This window comes from Astyanax mexicanus, chromosome 22, assembly GCF_023375975.1.
Source record: "Astyanax mexicanus isolate ESR-SI-001 chromosome 22, AstMex3_surface, whole genome shotgun sequence".
NCBI classification, from domain to species: domain Eukaryota; kingdom Metazoa; phylum Chordata; class Actinopteri; order Characiformes; family Acestrorhamphidae; genus Astyanax; species Astyanax mexicanus.
This window is the reverse complement of record NC_064429.1, coordinates 32,227,743-32,245,757: the sequence shown is the minus strand read 5'-3', so window position 1 is coordinate 32,245,757 and position 18,015 is coordinate 32,227,743. Positions and strand designations below refer to the sequence as shown.

At 38.1% G+C, this 18,015-nt stretch overlaps 1 protein-coding gene across 1 annotated transcript in view; it reads right to left on the bottom strand.

Annotated features, from left to right (window-relative positions):
- Positions 1 to 5,988, bottom strand: part of LOC103036526 (calcium-binding protein 7) — a 53,473-nt gene extending 47,485 nt beyond the window's left edge. Inside the window, exon 1 of the mRNA XM_022668436.2 lies at positions 5,163 to 5,988. Coding sequence (XP_022524157.1) covers positions 5,163 to 5,271 — 109 coding nt within the window. The 5' untranslated portion in view covers positions 5,272 to 5,988. The remainder of the gene's footprint in view (positions 1 to 5,162) is intronic.
- Between the last annotated feature and the right edge of the window lie 12,027 nt (positions 5,989 to 18,015).

The window sequence follows — 18,015 nt, the reverse complement described above, 5'->3', positions numbered from 1 at the left end:
GCCGGTTTGTGGTGTCAACAGGCGTCAACAATGCGGCGGTGAAGCGCTCGGCTCTGATGGGCGTTATATTGACTCAATAACCAGTCAAATTATTGCTATAACCTGAGGAGAGAAATCAATATACTACAGCGGGAAAAAAATGGAATTGAAATTGATTTGAGCATGTGTGTGTGTGTGTGTGTGTGTGTGTGTGTGTGGGTTTGTGTGTGTGTGTGTGTGTGTGTGTGTGATGGAGGGATTAATGTGTAGATCTGGGCTTTGCAGTGTATCAGCAGATAAATGGATTTTCCTCCAGATTTAAACACAGAAACCTTTTTTTTTTATTGAGATAAGTGGGTCTTTGATCTGTTGCATTGTGTGAAATATATTTTTATATACATATATTGTATGTTTTCCATCTTTAGTAGGGATACATCAAATATTTGCCAACTGAAATCAACCCAAAAAGCCAGTATTTTACTTTTTTCCCAATTTATCAGCAGATTAATTGATTTTCCTACGCAGAAACCTTTTTTTTTATTGAGATCAGTGGGTCTTTGATCTTTTTCATTGTGTCAAATAAAAAAAAAAAACATTTCAGAAAAAAAACGTTTTTAGAGGTTTTAGTGGCCAGTAAAGTATTGGAATCTACAATAATATATTTCCTTAAAAATGAAAAACAATAGTGACAAAAAAAAAATAATATATATATATATATATATATATACAAATATATTCATATACATTCAAATGCATAAAATATTTGCCAACCAAAATCAACCCAAAAAGCCAATATTTAAAATTTCTCCCCTATTTAATGGATTTATGGCCCAAAAAATGTCATAAAAAAATTTTCCTATAATAATTTTCCTCCAGATTTAAACAAAGAAATATGTAAAAAAAAATTGAGATCAGTGGGTTTGATCTTTTGCATTGTGTCAAATACAAAAAAAAAGTTTCAGAGGTTACTTACATTATGAAGCTAAAGATTTCAGAAATATCTGTAAACCATACATTATATATTATATGACTCAGTATGACTAGATTCCTACACTGCAAATAAATATTCTAGTGATCCAGACTATGAAGGAAAACAGGCGCTAAGTGGTCCAGCGGTCCAAAGCCCTGCCAATATGATCGGGAGATCGCTGGTTCGAATCCCAGTCATGCAGCTTGCCATCATTTGATGGAGCGCCCCAAAACAGCACAATTGGCATTGCTCTCTCTCTGGGTGGGTACAGTACAGTAGATGGCGCTCTTTCCCCTCATCACTCCTAGGCGGATGTGGATCAGCACAAGGCTGCATCTGTGAGCTGATGTATCAGAACCTGGTCGCTGCGCTTTCCTCCAAGCATTAGCGCTGTGCAATGCAGCATCAGCAGCAGTTCAAAAAGAGGCGGAGTCTGACTTCACATGTATCAGAGGAGGCATGTGCTATTCTTGACCTTCCTTGTCTTGTGGAGTCACTAGTGATGGGGAATATAGAGCTGAATAGCAGCTGAATGAGTGGGACAATTGACATAGATAAATTGTAAGAAAAATGGAAGAAAATTTTAAATAAAATTAAATATATATATATATATATATATATATATATATATATATATATATATATATATATATATATATATATATATATATATATATTTAAAATGGGTTTAAAAACGTGTTAAATTAACCAAAATACTATGTGAAGCATTTAGGTGACTCATATCTCGGTTGCTGGTGCTGTTAACTTGTGGTTTTAGAGGAAACTCTTGCTCGTCCTTTCCTGGAGCAGTCCTGATGAGTGCCAGTTTCATCATTATAATGGTTTTGATGGTCATTGTGGTCACTGCAGTCATTTTTTCTTTATGCTTCTCATAATCTGGATTAGAGCATTACTCAAATATTCACTATTCACTGTATACCTGTAACTCTACCTCTTCACTACTTTACTTTAACTGATGCTCTCAAACACTTTATTAAGAGACAAGAAATTCAAGTAATTAACTCTTGATGAGTTCAGCACAGCTGTTAACTGAAAGCCTGAATTCCAGGTGACTCTACCTCATAAAGCTGACTGAGAAAATCAGGGTATTAAGACTTATTCTGTATATTTTTTTTCACAATTTGGATGACTTTAGTATTAATCTGTATTGAGAAACAATTTATAATAATGGAAAACCACTGAATTTAAAGTGTGTCCAAATTTTGACTGGTACTGTATATATAATTTGCTGCACAGCGAAAAAAAACTCCTAAAAACTACAAAAGGAAAGCGATTGGCTACAGTAAGCATCACTGGACTCATTGCTTATCCCATATGCGTCCACTGTGCACCAATGGGAATACAGCCTGTACAGGATAACAGCAATTAACAATTACTCCTCATAGGCATTTAATGAGGCTGCTTGCATCTTTTTTTAATTATGTGCTTTAGTGATTAATTGCAAACTATCCAATTAATTACTGACCATGAATTCTAATTTGAGATTGTTCATAAAAACACATAAAATCCCAAAAGATGGTCATAAATGTGGCTGTAAAGTTTTATAGGGAGCTGCTGCTGTCCGTGGTGCTGAATGCCAGAGCTTAAATACACTGAATTATCCAATAATGATGGGAAAAGTGTATTATGTACAATTTAAAAGCCTTTTACTGGTAAAATACTGAAATTGTACCACACACAAGGCTCATTCAGAGAGGGGAAATGGGTTAAGCTAACCCTTTAGATAACAGGTGCCCTACATTCAAACCTGCTGTAGACAGAGGCTCATTTAAATACAGTATAATGCAGCGTTTGTGGGTTAAAGGTGAGAAAGCATATTTTATATTTATATATATATATACGGTAAATATGTTTCAAAGCTGTTAGTGGCCAGTAAAGTATTGTACACTTACATTATGAGGCTGAAAACTCCAGTAAAATCTGTAAATCATACATTACATGACTCAGCATGACTATATATACAGTGCTTAAACAATATTACAACAAGTAAATGGAAGCTACAATAATAGACCACTTATAAATGATGAGTTTCTTTGATTTTCCCAAATTGAAAACCCCTGGAATATAATAAAGAGGAAGATGGATGATCACAAACCATCAAACCAAACTGAACTGCTTGACTTTTTGCACCAGGAGTAAAGCAGCATAAAGTTATCCAAAAGCAGTGTGTAAGACTGGTGGAAAAGAACGTGATGCCAAGATGCACGGAAACTGGGATGATTAAAAACCAGGGTTATTCCACCAAATATTGATTTCTGAACTCTTAAAACTTTATGAATATGAACTTGTTTTCTAGGCAACAATGTTCATTTTACTCAAACATAAACCTATAAATAGCAAAATCAGAGAAACTGATTCAGAAACTGAAGCGGTCTCTTTTTTTCAGAGCTGTATATACATTTACATTTATTTATATTTACTGTACTTTGTCCATCTTCATTAGGGCTACATCAAATATATGCCAACCAGAAACAACCTAAAAAGCCAGTATTCTACATTTTCCTCTATTTAATGGGTTTTTGGCCCAAAAACAGTCAGAAAATACTAACCTGCTTTAAGCTGAATGAAATATTAACATCACACTCTTTAATAATAATAATAATTTGGACCTGAAATATGTCAGAGATACTGATAAATATATACAATTGTTCATTTTAGTGAGCTACTACATTTTAACAAAAAGATAAGAAAAAGGATAAGAAAATTCTAATCCTGGACTATATTTCCATTCCTAATGTTGCAGAGTTCAGGATTAGTCTTATAATCCTAATTCTCAACGGTTTTCACTGAAATTTCACATTAAATTCTACACTATAGCTTAATTCCACACAGTACAAGCAAACACACCAGCATTCTAATTCTACACTGAGTTAATACAGCCGTTTATGAGCATTAATTATACACTGCATGTGTTAATTCTATAATTTTTGTTAACGCATGTTAATCAGATGCTGTATTAATTCCTTGTATGCATATTAATTCTACACTGTGTGTCAATGCTAAATTCTACATATCTTTTTTTTATGAGTCATGGATTCATTCAGCAGAGTTAGTGATAATTCTACACTGTATCTGTTAATTCTACACTCTGGACAGGATTAGGACAGGATGAAAAAAATACTCAACCTGAATATATTTCTATTCCTAATGTTGCGGACAATTATTACATAACATAGAATTAATATGCAGATGATGCAAACAAAACGTTGAATTAATATGCATATAGCGAAGGATTTCATTGAGTTTCAAACGAACACGAACTAATAAAAACATGTGCAGAGTGGAATTAATATGCATACTGTGCTGAATTAACCCACAGCCCAGCATAGAATTAATATGCACATAGTACCAAACAAGCACATGGTGCAGAATTAACAGAATTAAAATAAGAGACCACTTAAAAAGGATGAGTTTCTTTGATTTTACCAAATTGAAAACCTAAATTTTTATGTTTTGTGTTAATTCAGTAATTCTACACTTTACATGAGTTAATACAGCCTTTTTATGTATGCATCAATTGTACATTGCATGTGTTAATTCTATAATTTGCGTTAATGCATGTTAATCAGATGCTGTTTTAATTCATCCTTGTATGCATATTAATTCTACACTGTGTGTCAGTGCTAAATTCTATGTATATTTTCTTAGAATCATGGAGTTAGTGATAATTCTACACAGTATCTAAGAATTCCACACTAGGGTTTCTTTGATTCTACCCAACTAAAAAAAAACTCTGGTACATAATCAAGAGGAAGATGGATGATCACAAGCCATCAAATCAAACTGAACTGCTTGATTTTTTGTATCAGGGGTGTCATAAAGTTATCCAAAAGCAGTGTGTAAGACTGGTGGAGGAGAACATGCCAAGATGCATGAACACTGTGATTAAAAAAACAGGGTTTTATTCCACCAAATATTGATTTCTGAACTCTTAAAACTTGAATTATGAACACGAACTTGTTTTCTTTGCATTATTTAAGGTCAGAAAGCTCTGCTTCACCTTTTTTCTTCATTTTCTGCAAATAAATGCTCTAAATGATAATATTTGTATTTGGAATTTGGGAGGAATATTGTCTGTAGTTTATAGAATAAAACAGCAATGCTAATTTTACTCAAACATAAAGCTGTAAATAGCAAAATCAGAGAAACCCGGGCGGTTTTGGGTACCCGGGGGTGCCCGGCTCCTACTCACCCTCCACCTCGTCTTCGGGCAGGTTGACCGGGGCCCGGTAGGATAGTATGTCCGGGATGGTGCAGATCCCCCGGTACATCAGCGTGGAGGTGACGGGATGCATAGGCATGACTGCGGCGGGCAGGGTCCGGTGGCGCCGGGCTCACGATCCTCATAAATGATCCAAAACCGGGCGGAATTCAACTGGACCCTCAGAGCGGCCGGACCGCGGGCGCGCGCGCCTCTCTCGTCCGAGGAAGATGCTGAAGAGGAGCTGAAGAGGAGGATGATGAAGAAGAAGCAGCAGCAGCAGAAGCGGGAGAAGACTCAAGAAGCTCGAGAACGCGCGAGATGCGCGGTGAAGCTCCAGCGCTGCGAACAAAAACCTTCCGCGCGCGCAAAAACCCCGAGCACGCACCTGTAGCTCAGAACGGAACGCACCAGACCACCGACCAACCGACCGGCCACCGGCGCGCGCGCGGGGTCAGCTCGTCGGCTTGTGTCGGCTCGTCGTGCTCGGTCGGTGGTCAGTCGCGAGGAGACCGTGGCGCCGCGCGGGCGCGAGGGCGAGCTGGTGCGGGAGATCTCGTGCCCATGTCTCTCTCGCGCTCCCTATTGTTGAGTGCGCACGCACGCGAGCGCGCGGATACCCCTCTATCTATTTGTCTGTCTATCTATCTATTTATCTATCTCTCTGTCGCGCGGCTGATGCCCTCCTTTTATCTCTTTTGATAAATGTGATAAAAGTATAACCCCTCAAGGATGACACCCACGCGCTCGAGCTCGAGCTTGAGTCCGTCTATCGATATCCCCTGCTATCTATCTCCCGCTGCCCGTGCTGCTCTCACTCAAGTCTCTCGTTCTCGATCTGCGCGGGCTGCGGTGACGCGCGCAAACGCACGCGCACACTCACACGCGTGTGCACGCACACGCACATGCACATACAGCTCTGGCAAAAAAAAAAATCAAAGACTAATTGAAATCCTCTGGAATACAATCAAGAAAAAGATATATGATCACAAGCCATCAAACCAAACTGAACTGCTTGGAATTTTGCACCAGGAGTGCAGGCATAAAATTATGCAAAAGCAGTGTGTAAGACTGGTGGAGGAGAACATGCCAAGATGCATGATAACTGTGAGTAAAAAGCAGGTTTATTCCACCATGTATTGATTTCTGAACTCTATTAAAACTTTATGAATATGAACTTTATAAATCTGAAAGCTCTGCATCTTTTTTTTTTATTTCAGCCATTTATCATTTTCTGCAAATAAATGCTCTAAATTACAATATTTTTATTTGGAATTTTAGAGAAATGTCGGCCGTTGTTTATAGAATAAAACAACAATGTTAATTTTACTCAAACATATACCATAAATGCATGCAGTGTGTATTCTGTGCCAGTGGTGTGGCATATGTTTTTATCTACAGTATTTGGAAGCAAGACAATACAAACTCAATCAAACAATGAATACTGAAGTGATTTAGACTATGAAGGAACCCATAAAGTAAGATGATCATAAATTATGTAGTAACTTAAAAGTGTTAAACAAACCCGAAATACTGTTGTTAACTTTGAGTGGTTTCTGAGGCTGGTAGTTCTGATGAACTTATCCTGTGCAAGAGAGGTAACTCTTATTCTTCCTTTTCATGTGGCAGTCCTAATGAGTGCCAGTTTCACCATTATAATGGTTTTTGACTGACCTTCGTTTCTTATTTCTAAGTATTTTCTTTTCTTTACTTAGTTGAGTAGTTCTTGCTTCTCATAACCTGGATTAGAACATTACTAAATATTCACTATTCACTGTATACCTGTAACTCTACCTCTTCACTACTTTACAACTGATGCTCTCAAACACTTTATTAAGAGGCAAGAAATTTAAGTAATTAACTCTTGATGAGTTCAGCGGCACAGCTGTTAACTGAAAGCCTGAATTCCAGGTGACTCTACCTCATAAAAGCACATTGTTCATTGCAATGCTCCAACGGTGGCTCATAGCCGTTTTACTCTCATATTTACTCACACATTTGCAGGCAGGTGTTCATTCAGTACACCTGCCAAGGATGCTGCACACACACACTTACATACACAAACACACACACACACACATCAGTGTCACAAATCTGCCCCCGACATGGAAAAGCCCCTTTCAGCCAGTGCCCTATCCATCAGTACCAGATTGGCACCATAATAACACACACTCTTACTGACACACACACACACACACACACGCACACCCACACACACACAGTGAGTTTGTGACCCTGATGGATGTGAGGGCTGGTTGATGCCGGTGCTGACTCCCGGCTGAGGCCGTGGTGGACACAGGTGCGGTCACTCAGCTGCTGATGGACTGAGATGATGGAGGCTGAGTGTCCGTCTCTCCGTCTCTCCGCTGCATCCCTCTGTTCCTCCGCTTGTTGTTTTCAAAGATGGAGTGAGGGATGGCCTGTAGAGTCTCTCTCCAATCCTGATGAATGGATGGACGGATGGTGTTCTCTGGCTGGTTCAGACAAAAAGTGAACAAAAAAAGTATTGGGGCACATATTTATTTTAAAAAGTTAACCTTTAGAGAAGAGATATAAAATCTTTGTATCTTTCAATAGAAGTCAATTTAAAAATAGGTTATCGTCCCTGTTGAAAAAATATATATACTTAATTGTACTTAAAACATACTGAGAAATGTTTAAGTATGCTGTAAATATACTAACAGATTTATGTACTTTCTTAAAATATATTAAAAGTACATTAATATTATGCTTTCATCAAATGTTTGAAAGTAAACTTTGATCTAACGTTTTAAAAAAGTACAATACAGTGAATTTAAAAAGAAAATAGACTGCTATGAAGTACACTATTAGTTTAATGTAATTCAATGTACTTTTACAACATTTACAGTATTTCTAAGTATACTTTTGTACATCTTTAGCAAAGTGTGTTATAAACAGCTGTTACATTTGTTCACTTAAATTACAATGTATCATGTAACTTTTAAGAAAGTAATTTAAATTACTACATTTTAAAATATTAAAGTAAATTTGTAACATGATAAAAAATTGTAGTACAGTATATTAAAATATATTTTTATACCCAACGAAGTATACTAGAAGTGTGCTGCTTACAAAAGAAAGAACCAAGAAGACTCTTTCAGCCAGTTCTCTCTTTTTTCTTTGTTCCTTTCAATCTCTCTCTCTCTGAATCTCACTTTCTTTCTGTCTATCTTTTTTATTTTTCTTTGTCTTATCTTTCTCTTTACTTTCTCTCTCAACATCTTACCCCCTCTCTCTCTCTCTGAATTTCTCTCTGTCTCTGTCTCTCTCTCTCTCACTTGCTGTCTCTCTGTTTCTAACTCTTGTTTTCTAGCTTTCCTTCTTCTCTTACACCTCCTCTTACATTCAGTTCTCTCTCTTTCTTTCTTTTTTGTTCTTTTTTCATTGGCTTTAATCGTTAAGCTACCTTAGATTATATTCTAAATGGCTGTAGAAGGCCAGATTTTTACTTCATGACATCATTGAGCATGAAGATGATGGTGACTGGCTGTTGGACAGCCTAGATGGCAGTCAACGATCTTTCACCAGGAGGTACGCTAACCAAAAGACCAAAAGTAGCATCTGAAAGTCTTATTATAGTTATCTTTTTTGTTAATGTCCATACAAATATGTTTTTTTTTCACCAGAGTGAAGAAACCTTGTCCAGGTTTACATTAAAAAATACTTTGAAAGTCAAGATTTTATGATTCTTTGAAGCTCTCTTTTTATACCTTGTGTGGTGTTCATATTTTTGTTACTCGTTTACTTTGTTACTTGTATTTAATTCAGCAAAATTAAGCAATTTTACATTAAAATGCTTTACACATGCTTGCTTCACCTAAATTGCAAGCTATATAAACAGCTTACATGGTTAATATTTGCCCTTTACCTTTCTTATGTTACATTTCTTTCAAAAAGTGCTACTCTTTTTTTTATTAGTTTTTTAATAAAATGTAAAAGAAAATGAATTAAACTCAAGATATGAGTAGAAAATTTGTTTAGTTTCAAATTTACAAATGAAGCAATGTTTATTAGCCCTTGGCCAAACATACTGTATGTATTATAAATGTGTGTGTGGGGGGGGGGGGGGGGTACAGTGTGTGTTTATCAAAAATGTGTTTTGATATATGTTTTTCACAAAAATGAGTCAATGCCAATGAGTTTGAGTTAGAAAAAATATTTTTTTAGTATCATTTGATGAAAAATGGAAACGGGTCCCACAGACCCGAACACCACACAAGGGTTAAAGAAGTGCATTCTGTATTTAATGCATGCAATACATTGTAGTAGAACTTTGCATTCACATTTGCGGCAGTTCTTTTTTTCCAGTATAGACACTTTCTTCTCCCTCACTTTTCTCTCTCTCTCTCTCTCTTTCTTTCTTTCTCTCTCCCCCTCTTGGGCATCAATTCCAGCTTTACAACCCCGTAGCTAACAATTCCTTAATAGAGCAACCAAAACCCCACAAAAGGAGGAGGTGAAATAAGCCTGTCTAAGTAAGCGTGGAACGCTCGACACCACCCCTCCGCTCTCTCTCAGCGTGGCGTCCTTCTTATTGTGCTGCTTATTGATCCCCGGGCTGGCACTGTCCTGCCACGACAAACCTGCAGAACAAAAACCTGCCTCTCAGACGCCGAGCTGATGAAGCTGTAACCTTCTCCACCATTCACACCCTGCACAAAGCCCCCTCGCCACGGGACCCTCGTTCAAAAGGTCAGCCAGCGCTGGGCTGTCGATAGCTCCTGATGGACTCTGAGTCTGGGCGGAGACTCACGCTGAGTAATGAAGTGCCCACAGAAAGCCATCCCTCTCTCCAGACCTCCAGACTGGAGGCCAAGTGCCTCCAGAGATGCTCGATACCACTGCGGTCATCATGCTGAGGTCCTGTGTTGAACGTCTGTCACTAGTGGGCAGTGTTGAGTACACTGGTTGTTGATAGCAGTCGCTGGGAACACTCAACAGTGCCCAACAGTTTAAATAGCAATGGTAAAATGTTGAATTTATTTGATTTAACCAAATTGAAAACCTCTAGAATATAATCAAGAGAAAGATGGATGATCACAAGCCATCAAACCACCAAGTAGAACTGTTTGCATTTTTGCACCAGGAGTAAAGCAGCATAAAGTTATACAAAAGCAGTGTGTAAGACTGGTGGAGGAGAACATGATGCCAAGATGCATGAAAACTGCGATTAAAGGAGAACTCGGTGTAAAATGGACTTTTGTTGTGGTAAAACAAGATAAAAAGTACTTACCTTTGATGAATAGCACACCTCCGCTCTCCCACAGCGTTCTGAGATCCAGAAATTTTAACAGTTTGTCCAAACACCCTTCAGACTGCGTGATACGGGGCATAATTTACCCAGATAAATCGCTTTTTCCACCGTTATTCAGCTCAAAGTAGCTCCACACATCCATGCTACAGTCCGGAGAGTCTGGAGGCCAAGTGCCTCCAGAGATGCTCGATATCACTGCGGTCATCATGCTGAGGTCCTGTGTTGAACGTCTGTCACTAGTGGGCAGTGTTGAGTACACTGGTTGTTGATAGCAGTCGCTGGGAACACTCAACAGTGCCCAACAGTTTAAATAGCAATGGTAAAATGTTGAATTTATTTGATTTAACCAAATTGAAAACCTCTAGAATATAATCAAGAGAAAGATGTATGATAACAAGCCATCAAACCACCAAGAAGAACTGTTTGAATTTTTGCACCAGGAGTAAAGCAGCATAAAGTTATACAAAAGCAGTGTGTAAGACTGGTGGAGGAGAACATGATGCCAAGATGCATGAAAACTGCGATTAAAGGAGAACTCGGTGTAAAATGGACCTTTGTTGTGGTAAAACAAGATAAAAAGTACTTACCTTTGATGAATAGCACACCTCCGCTCTCCCACAGCGTTCTGAGATCCAGAAATTTTAACAGTTTGTCCAAACACCCTTCAGACTGCGTGATACGGGGCATAATTTACCCAGATAAATCGCTTTTTCCACCGTTATTCAGCTCAAAGTAGCTCCACACATCCATGCTACAATCCGGAGAGTCTGGAGGCCAAGTGCCTCCAGAGATGCTCGATATCACTGCGGTCATCATGCTGAGGTCCTGTGTTGAACGTCTGTCACTAGTGGGCAGTGTTGAGTACACTGGTTGTTGATCACATTCACTGGGAACACTCAACAGTGCCCAACAGTTTAAATAGCAAAGGTAAAATGTTGAATTTATTTGATTTAACCAAATTAAAAACCACTGGAATATAATCAAGAGAAAGATTTATGATAACAAGCCATCGAACCACCAAACAGAACTGCTTGAATTTTTGCGCCAGCAGTGGCAATCCAAAGTTATCCAAAAGCAGTGTGTAAGACTGGTGGAGGAGAACATGATGCCAAGATGCATGAAAACTGCGATTAAAGGAGAACTCTGGTGTAAAATTGACTTTTGTTGTAGTAAAACATGATAAAAATACTTTTCTTTGATGAATAGCACACCTCCGTTCTCCCACAGCTTTCTGAGATCCAGAAATTTTAACAGTTTGTCCAAACACCCTTCAGACTGGGTGACACAGGGCATGATTTTCCCAGATAAATCGCTTTTACCACCGTTATCCAGCTCAAAGTAGCTCCACACCTCCATGCTAGAATCCGGAGAGTCCTGACATCTAAATTTTGGGGGAACGGAGTTGTGCTATTCATCAGAGTTAAGTACTTTTAGCACTTTTTACTACACCAAAAGTCCATTTTGAACCGGAGTTCCCCATTAAAACCAGGGATATTCCACTAAATATTCAGTTCTTAACTCTATTAAATATTTATGAATATGAACTTGTTTTCTTTGCATTATTTGAGGTCTGAAAGCTCTGCATGTTTTTGTTGTTGTTGTTTTTTCATCCATTTCTCATTTTCTGCAAATAAATGCTCTAAATGACAATATTTTAATCTGGAATTTGGGACTAATGTTGTCTGTAGTTTATAGAATAAAACAAACAATGATAATTTTACTCAAACATAAACAATAGCAAAATCACCCAAAAAAGCTTTATCTTGTCTCCTAGCAGTGGTCTATCTGATCCAGAAGACCAGAATAGGCCACTCGAAGCCTCTCAACCTTCTGGAACCAGCGACCATGCAACACTGTCAACTGCATCAGTAAGTCCTCACAGGCTGCCGCCCGCCGCCCAGTTCACAGTCCAGCCACAGCACAGTCTTCAGCCTGTCCACTAGAGCTGCTCAGTTCAGTGGTTCAGGATATCAGTTGTCACAGAGACGGGACACAGCACACTTTAGAGCAAAACCCAAAGGTCTAACACTTAATAAAAGAGGGTTTCCAAAAATAAGTTTGGACTCATTTCTTCTTATTTAATGTGTTTCTTTCTTTTTATATATTTTTTTACATTGTAAATTTAACATTTAAGACTATATTCTGTAAATAAAAAGTGTTAAAAACAGAATCTGTTTTACACTTTAGATTCTTCTAGATATCTAATTTATATTTGAGTTCAGATCTGCAGACTCTTGGTGAGATTTTAATCTCAGTGTCTTCATGAGGGAAAGTCACCTGGAATAGTTTTCTCAGTGTCTTGATGGAAGGAGTTCCTGGAAGTGCTGAACAATAGTTGTTGTTTTTTTTTTTTTACGCTGTGAAGCTCCAGCTCATCCCAATTAAATCACATCAAATCACCTCTATCTCAGTTCATCAGGTTTACTATGTAATTCATGTGTCCCTTTATTATTTTCATGTCTTTATTATAGGCTGAGAGACCAATATTGGCTAGAAGTGCCAATATTGAACACACAATGTACACATGCATTTCTGGACAAGCTGAAAAATATAGGACCATCAGTAACAGTGAAAGAAGCATGTGGGTGAGTAATACTACAGAAATGTACTGTACACAACAAAATGCTCTCAGCATTGAGCTGTGAAAGAATGGGATTGAGTTCTCTGGAATGATCCACTACAACAGGGGTTCTCAACTGGTCTCAGCCCAGGAACCACATTTTCTCATTAAGTCGTGACCCACTTTTATAGAATACAAACCAAAAAAAAAAATTATGTTTGAAAAATAGTCTTCAAAAACCCATTTTAACATACATAATCATACATGCACAACATGAAAATGGAAAAACTTCTCTGCATTCAGAGTACATTTTTAAGAAACTCTCTCTGTCTCTTTTTTCCAATATAAAAGATGAGTACAAAATAAGATGAGTATTAGTTATTTTTAATGTTATATATATATATATATATATATATATATGCAACCCACCAGTTGAGAATCGCTGCACATTCAAAACTTTACGGAAATGGATGAAGTTGGCAATTGCTGGAATTGGGGACCTCCATAACTTTCCTGTCTCTGAATGTAATCAAATTCTCAAAGCTTTTTATTTTTCTTTATTTTACCATGTGACATGTTTGAGAACCAGGCCCCAATATAAAAAGGTCAATGGCACATAAAACAGACACATAAAAAAAAACATGTGGACAAATGAAGAATGAAACAAAAATCACAGATTAGCCTAAAAACAAACATGTAAATTAAGAACTCATTAAAAAGCAGGAGTGTGAATATGCTCTAATTTGACCCATAATGATTAGCAAGAGCAACAGTCTACTATTATTTGTTTAATTGTATGCTTGAAAGTAGTAAAAGGTGTTAAATTTGCAAGATTGAGGGTGTTTTCTAAAGTGTTGCAATCATTTGCTGCTGTAACCAAATATACTGCAGGTTTTGGGAATGGTGAGCTATATGTATAGTATTCACTTATATATAAAGAAGTTGGACAATGAAACTGAAACACCTGGTTTTAGACCACAATAATTTATTGTTCTGACAGACAGTTCTGGTGGAAACAGGAGAGTTGAGGTGCACATTGAATTCTGTGTGATTTGATCAGCCGTGGTTTTATGTTTTTTTGGATACAATCCGGGTTAGCACCCGAACATCCCTTTCAGACAGCTTCCTCTTACAGCGTCCACAGTTAATCCTGTTGGATGTGGTTGGTTCTTCTTGGTGGTATGCTGACATTACCCTGGATACCGTGGCTCTTGATGCATCACAAAGACTTGCTGTCTTGGTCACAGATGCTCCAGCAAGACATGCACCAACAATTTTACCTCTTTTGAACTCTGGTATGTCACTCATAATGTTAGTGCATTGTAGTATTTTGAGCAGAACTGTGCTCTTATCCTGCTAATTGAACCTTCACACTCTGCTCTTACTGGTGCAATGTGCAATTAATGAAGATTGAACACCAGGCTGCTTCAATTTAGCCATGAAACCTCCCACACTAAAACGAGACAAATGTTTCAGTTTCAGTTTCCAACCCCTGTATATATTTATTATTGGCTATGTGAAGAAGAGATGACCGATATCTCAGAGAAATTCTCTAAGAAGCTGCAGAAAGCTTTCCTGCACAGAAGAGACGCTTTTAAAACTAATTTATCTCAATTTATTTTAGTTTATATAAAAAATTCAAGCTGTTTCTCAGCCTAAGGAAATCTGCTCACAGATCGATTTAAAGATGGCCGACAGCTGTTTTTGTATTTGCTGCACAGTTCTCAGAGTGCCGCATCGGGAAGGTCAGGAGGGTAAATGCGGTGACCCGTTCTCCGAGAACTGAATTAAAGTGTGAAACCACTGAAAAGAGAGCCCTGGGACTGCGGGTGAAGTTTACAGAGGAAGTCGGAGAAAAGAAAACAACAATGGATTTGCTCTTGGAACGATGAAAAAAAAGCAAGTTCTACATTTTATTTGCGGAGAGATCAATGGGACGTAGAGTGGGTCGGGTCCAGGAGAGCCCTTGGGGGGGAGGGTCCTTGGGGGATTGTTCCCTCGCTTGTTTGAAAAGAGCTGAGCTCAGTCAGGCAGCCTGTAATCCTCTCCGCTCCCTCCTTCCTCCACCTTCAGCTGACAGCGCCGGACGCTGGAGGGATACGAGAGGGAGAACCGTATCAAAGACCAGAGCAGAGGAGCTGCCAAGAGCACCGGCCGTATCCTCCGACTCGCCCAGGCTTCCTGTTTATCCATCCGTCCCTGTTTACCAAAGGCTTCTCGCATGTGTTTGCACTGGAAATGTCAGTGTATTCGTGTTGGGAGTCGGAGAAGTGGGTTTTGGGTAATGCTGGTAAAGCTGCAGCTCAGTGGTACAACATCCTGTACTGTGAGTGGCTGTTAATAGTGATAGCGGCATAACCCAGCTAACGTAGAACATTGGAAGAACGTTTAACAAAGTTTTAAGAAAGGTTCCAGGAAGGTTAGCCTTTAATGTTACAGGAATAATGTTCCAGGAACTTTTTAAAACGTGTGACAAAATGGTTTGGATCAAAATGTTATTAGAACGTTTCTCACATACTGTAACGTTCCCATCTGTAAGAACACTAACATTATGGAAATATTAGCAGAAACATTTAAAACAATAAAATTAAACACACTGTAAGAGTATCCCGATAATTTCAAAGATTAAACATTTTAAGAATGTTGATTGCAAACACTGGGTCAAAGCTGAAAAAGAACGTTCTAAAACTGTTTAAAGATGTTTTGAAAAGGTTTAGGAAGGTTTGGATCACAACATTGATAGAACGTTTCGCACATACTGAAATGTTCCCAGCTAGACAAATACTAACATTATGAAAATATTGTTATGGAAAAGGAACATTCCCAAACTTACCAAGTTCCAGGAAGGTTAGCCTTTAACTTTACAGGAATAATGTTCCAGGAACTTTCTAAAACGTGTGACAAAATGGTTTGGATCAAAATGTTATTAGAACGTTTCTCACATACTGTAACGTTCCCAGCTGTATGAACACTAACATTATGGAAATGTTGTTACAAAAAATAAGCATTCCCAAAATCAATATTAGCAGAAACATTTAAAACAATAAAATAAAAACATTGTAAGTGTCAGGGAAAACCCAGGCAGGGAGATGAGGAGGCGGAAACAAGTGCAGGTAGGGACGAAACGAATAATTTAATATATATATATATATATATATATATATATATATATATATATATATATATATATATAAATAACAAAGATAAACAAATAACAAAGAACACGTAATAATAAAGTAAACCAAAACAAACGAGAGGAACTAGTGAACATAAACTAAACAAACAAGAAGTACTAAATATATATATATATATATATATATATATATATATATATATATATATATATATATATATATATATATATACAAACAGGGAGTAAATAAACAAAGAAACAAGTAAACAAGCAATAAAGAAATAAACAAGAAACGGAGGTGAGAAAACTAACAAACAAACAGGGAGGCTAATAAACAAAGAAACAAACGAGGTAAGAACACAAAGAAACTAGAAGCTACCAAGAATAACCAAGAAGATAAACAAGACTAAACAGGGCAGGGATATATATTTACAAGGGAAAACAAACAAGAAGCTAATACAAGACAGGGAAAAACTAGGCTAGACAATAATAAATAAACTAAGCAGAAAGGAACTAAACACTAAGCAGGGAACTGGGGAAACGAGGAAGAAACAAGAAACTAGAAAACTAAACAAGAAATAAACACGGAGCAAGAACTAGGGCTAAGAAACGCAGAGAAACACAGAGAGACAAAACAACAGGGGAAGGTGCAAAGACCGACGGAGACAAAGTGGCAGAGGAGGGCTATTTAAAGAAACAGGAAACGCACTATAATTGGAAACACCTGGGGAAGGGGCGGAGCTACAAATGAGACAAGTGGTGGAAAGGTACTGAGACGGGAGAAACAGGTTGATTAAGGGTTAAGGTTAGGGTTAGGTGTAGGGTTTGGTTTTATGGTTGATTAAGGGTTAAGGTTCGGGTTAGGTTTAGGTGTAGGGTTCGATTTTACCAACTAAAGCATTGTGTCCTATAACTTGTGCTAGGTTCTGCTGGTCATGCTGTTCAACCAGCTTGGTCTTGCTGGTAATCTAGCTTGGTCTTGTTGTTCAAGGTGGTCAACCACCATGGTGAAGCTTGGTCATACTGGTTGTCTAGTTCTGGCTTGGCCTTAGTGATCATCCTTGTAGACCAGTACTTGGTAATGTTAGCAAGTTCTCTATACAGCTAAGCTAGCTGATTGACCAATTCATGTCCATCAAATTTGTATAATGCCGTTGGTTTTGGTGATGCTGGTCATCTACCTTGGTCATTGTGGTCATGCTGGTCATGATGGATGCTTTGGAGCAGCTATAAGTAAATGAGGTCTAAAGTCCATTAACATTATCTGACCTTATTAATGGTTTAGATGGACAATTCTGGTCAGACGCTGCCAGTCATTATCATTATCACCTTCTGCACTGTCCACTTCTATGATCTCTTTCCAATAATACAGCACTTGCCATCAGGCCTTGCTCCAACTTCTTGCCAGTCCTCAGCCTCACTTACAAGATAACACCTCACAACTTACATAGATGTGGGATGCATTGCCAATTATTCCCAATGAATATCCAAGACAGTGTTTTGTTTAGTTTAGATTTGGGTCTTGTCCCAATCCCAATGTGACCCATACACACTTTCCTGTAGAACTAGTTAGCGTTGACTTGATGAACTCATTGACACATCCTCTACAAGCTAGTATGGACGCAACCAATTACCATTTCCCGCATATACCCAGTAACCCATTCTCTGGATTTCTGTACAAAGCATTTACTGTATAAGGATCTTCACAGGAACAAAGAATAGAAATCATTCTTAAACACCCCTTCCTCCCTCCCCTCCCAACACTAACCACTCAACCACCAATCCCCCACAACCGCCGCTCTCTCTTCGCAAAGTAGGAGGTTGCTGCAGGAAGTCCGGTTTCGTTTGAAGTTCCGCTCGGCTGTTTTCAGGGTCT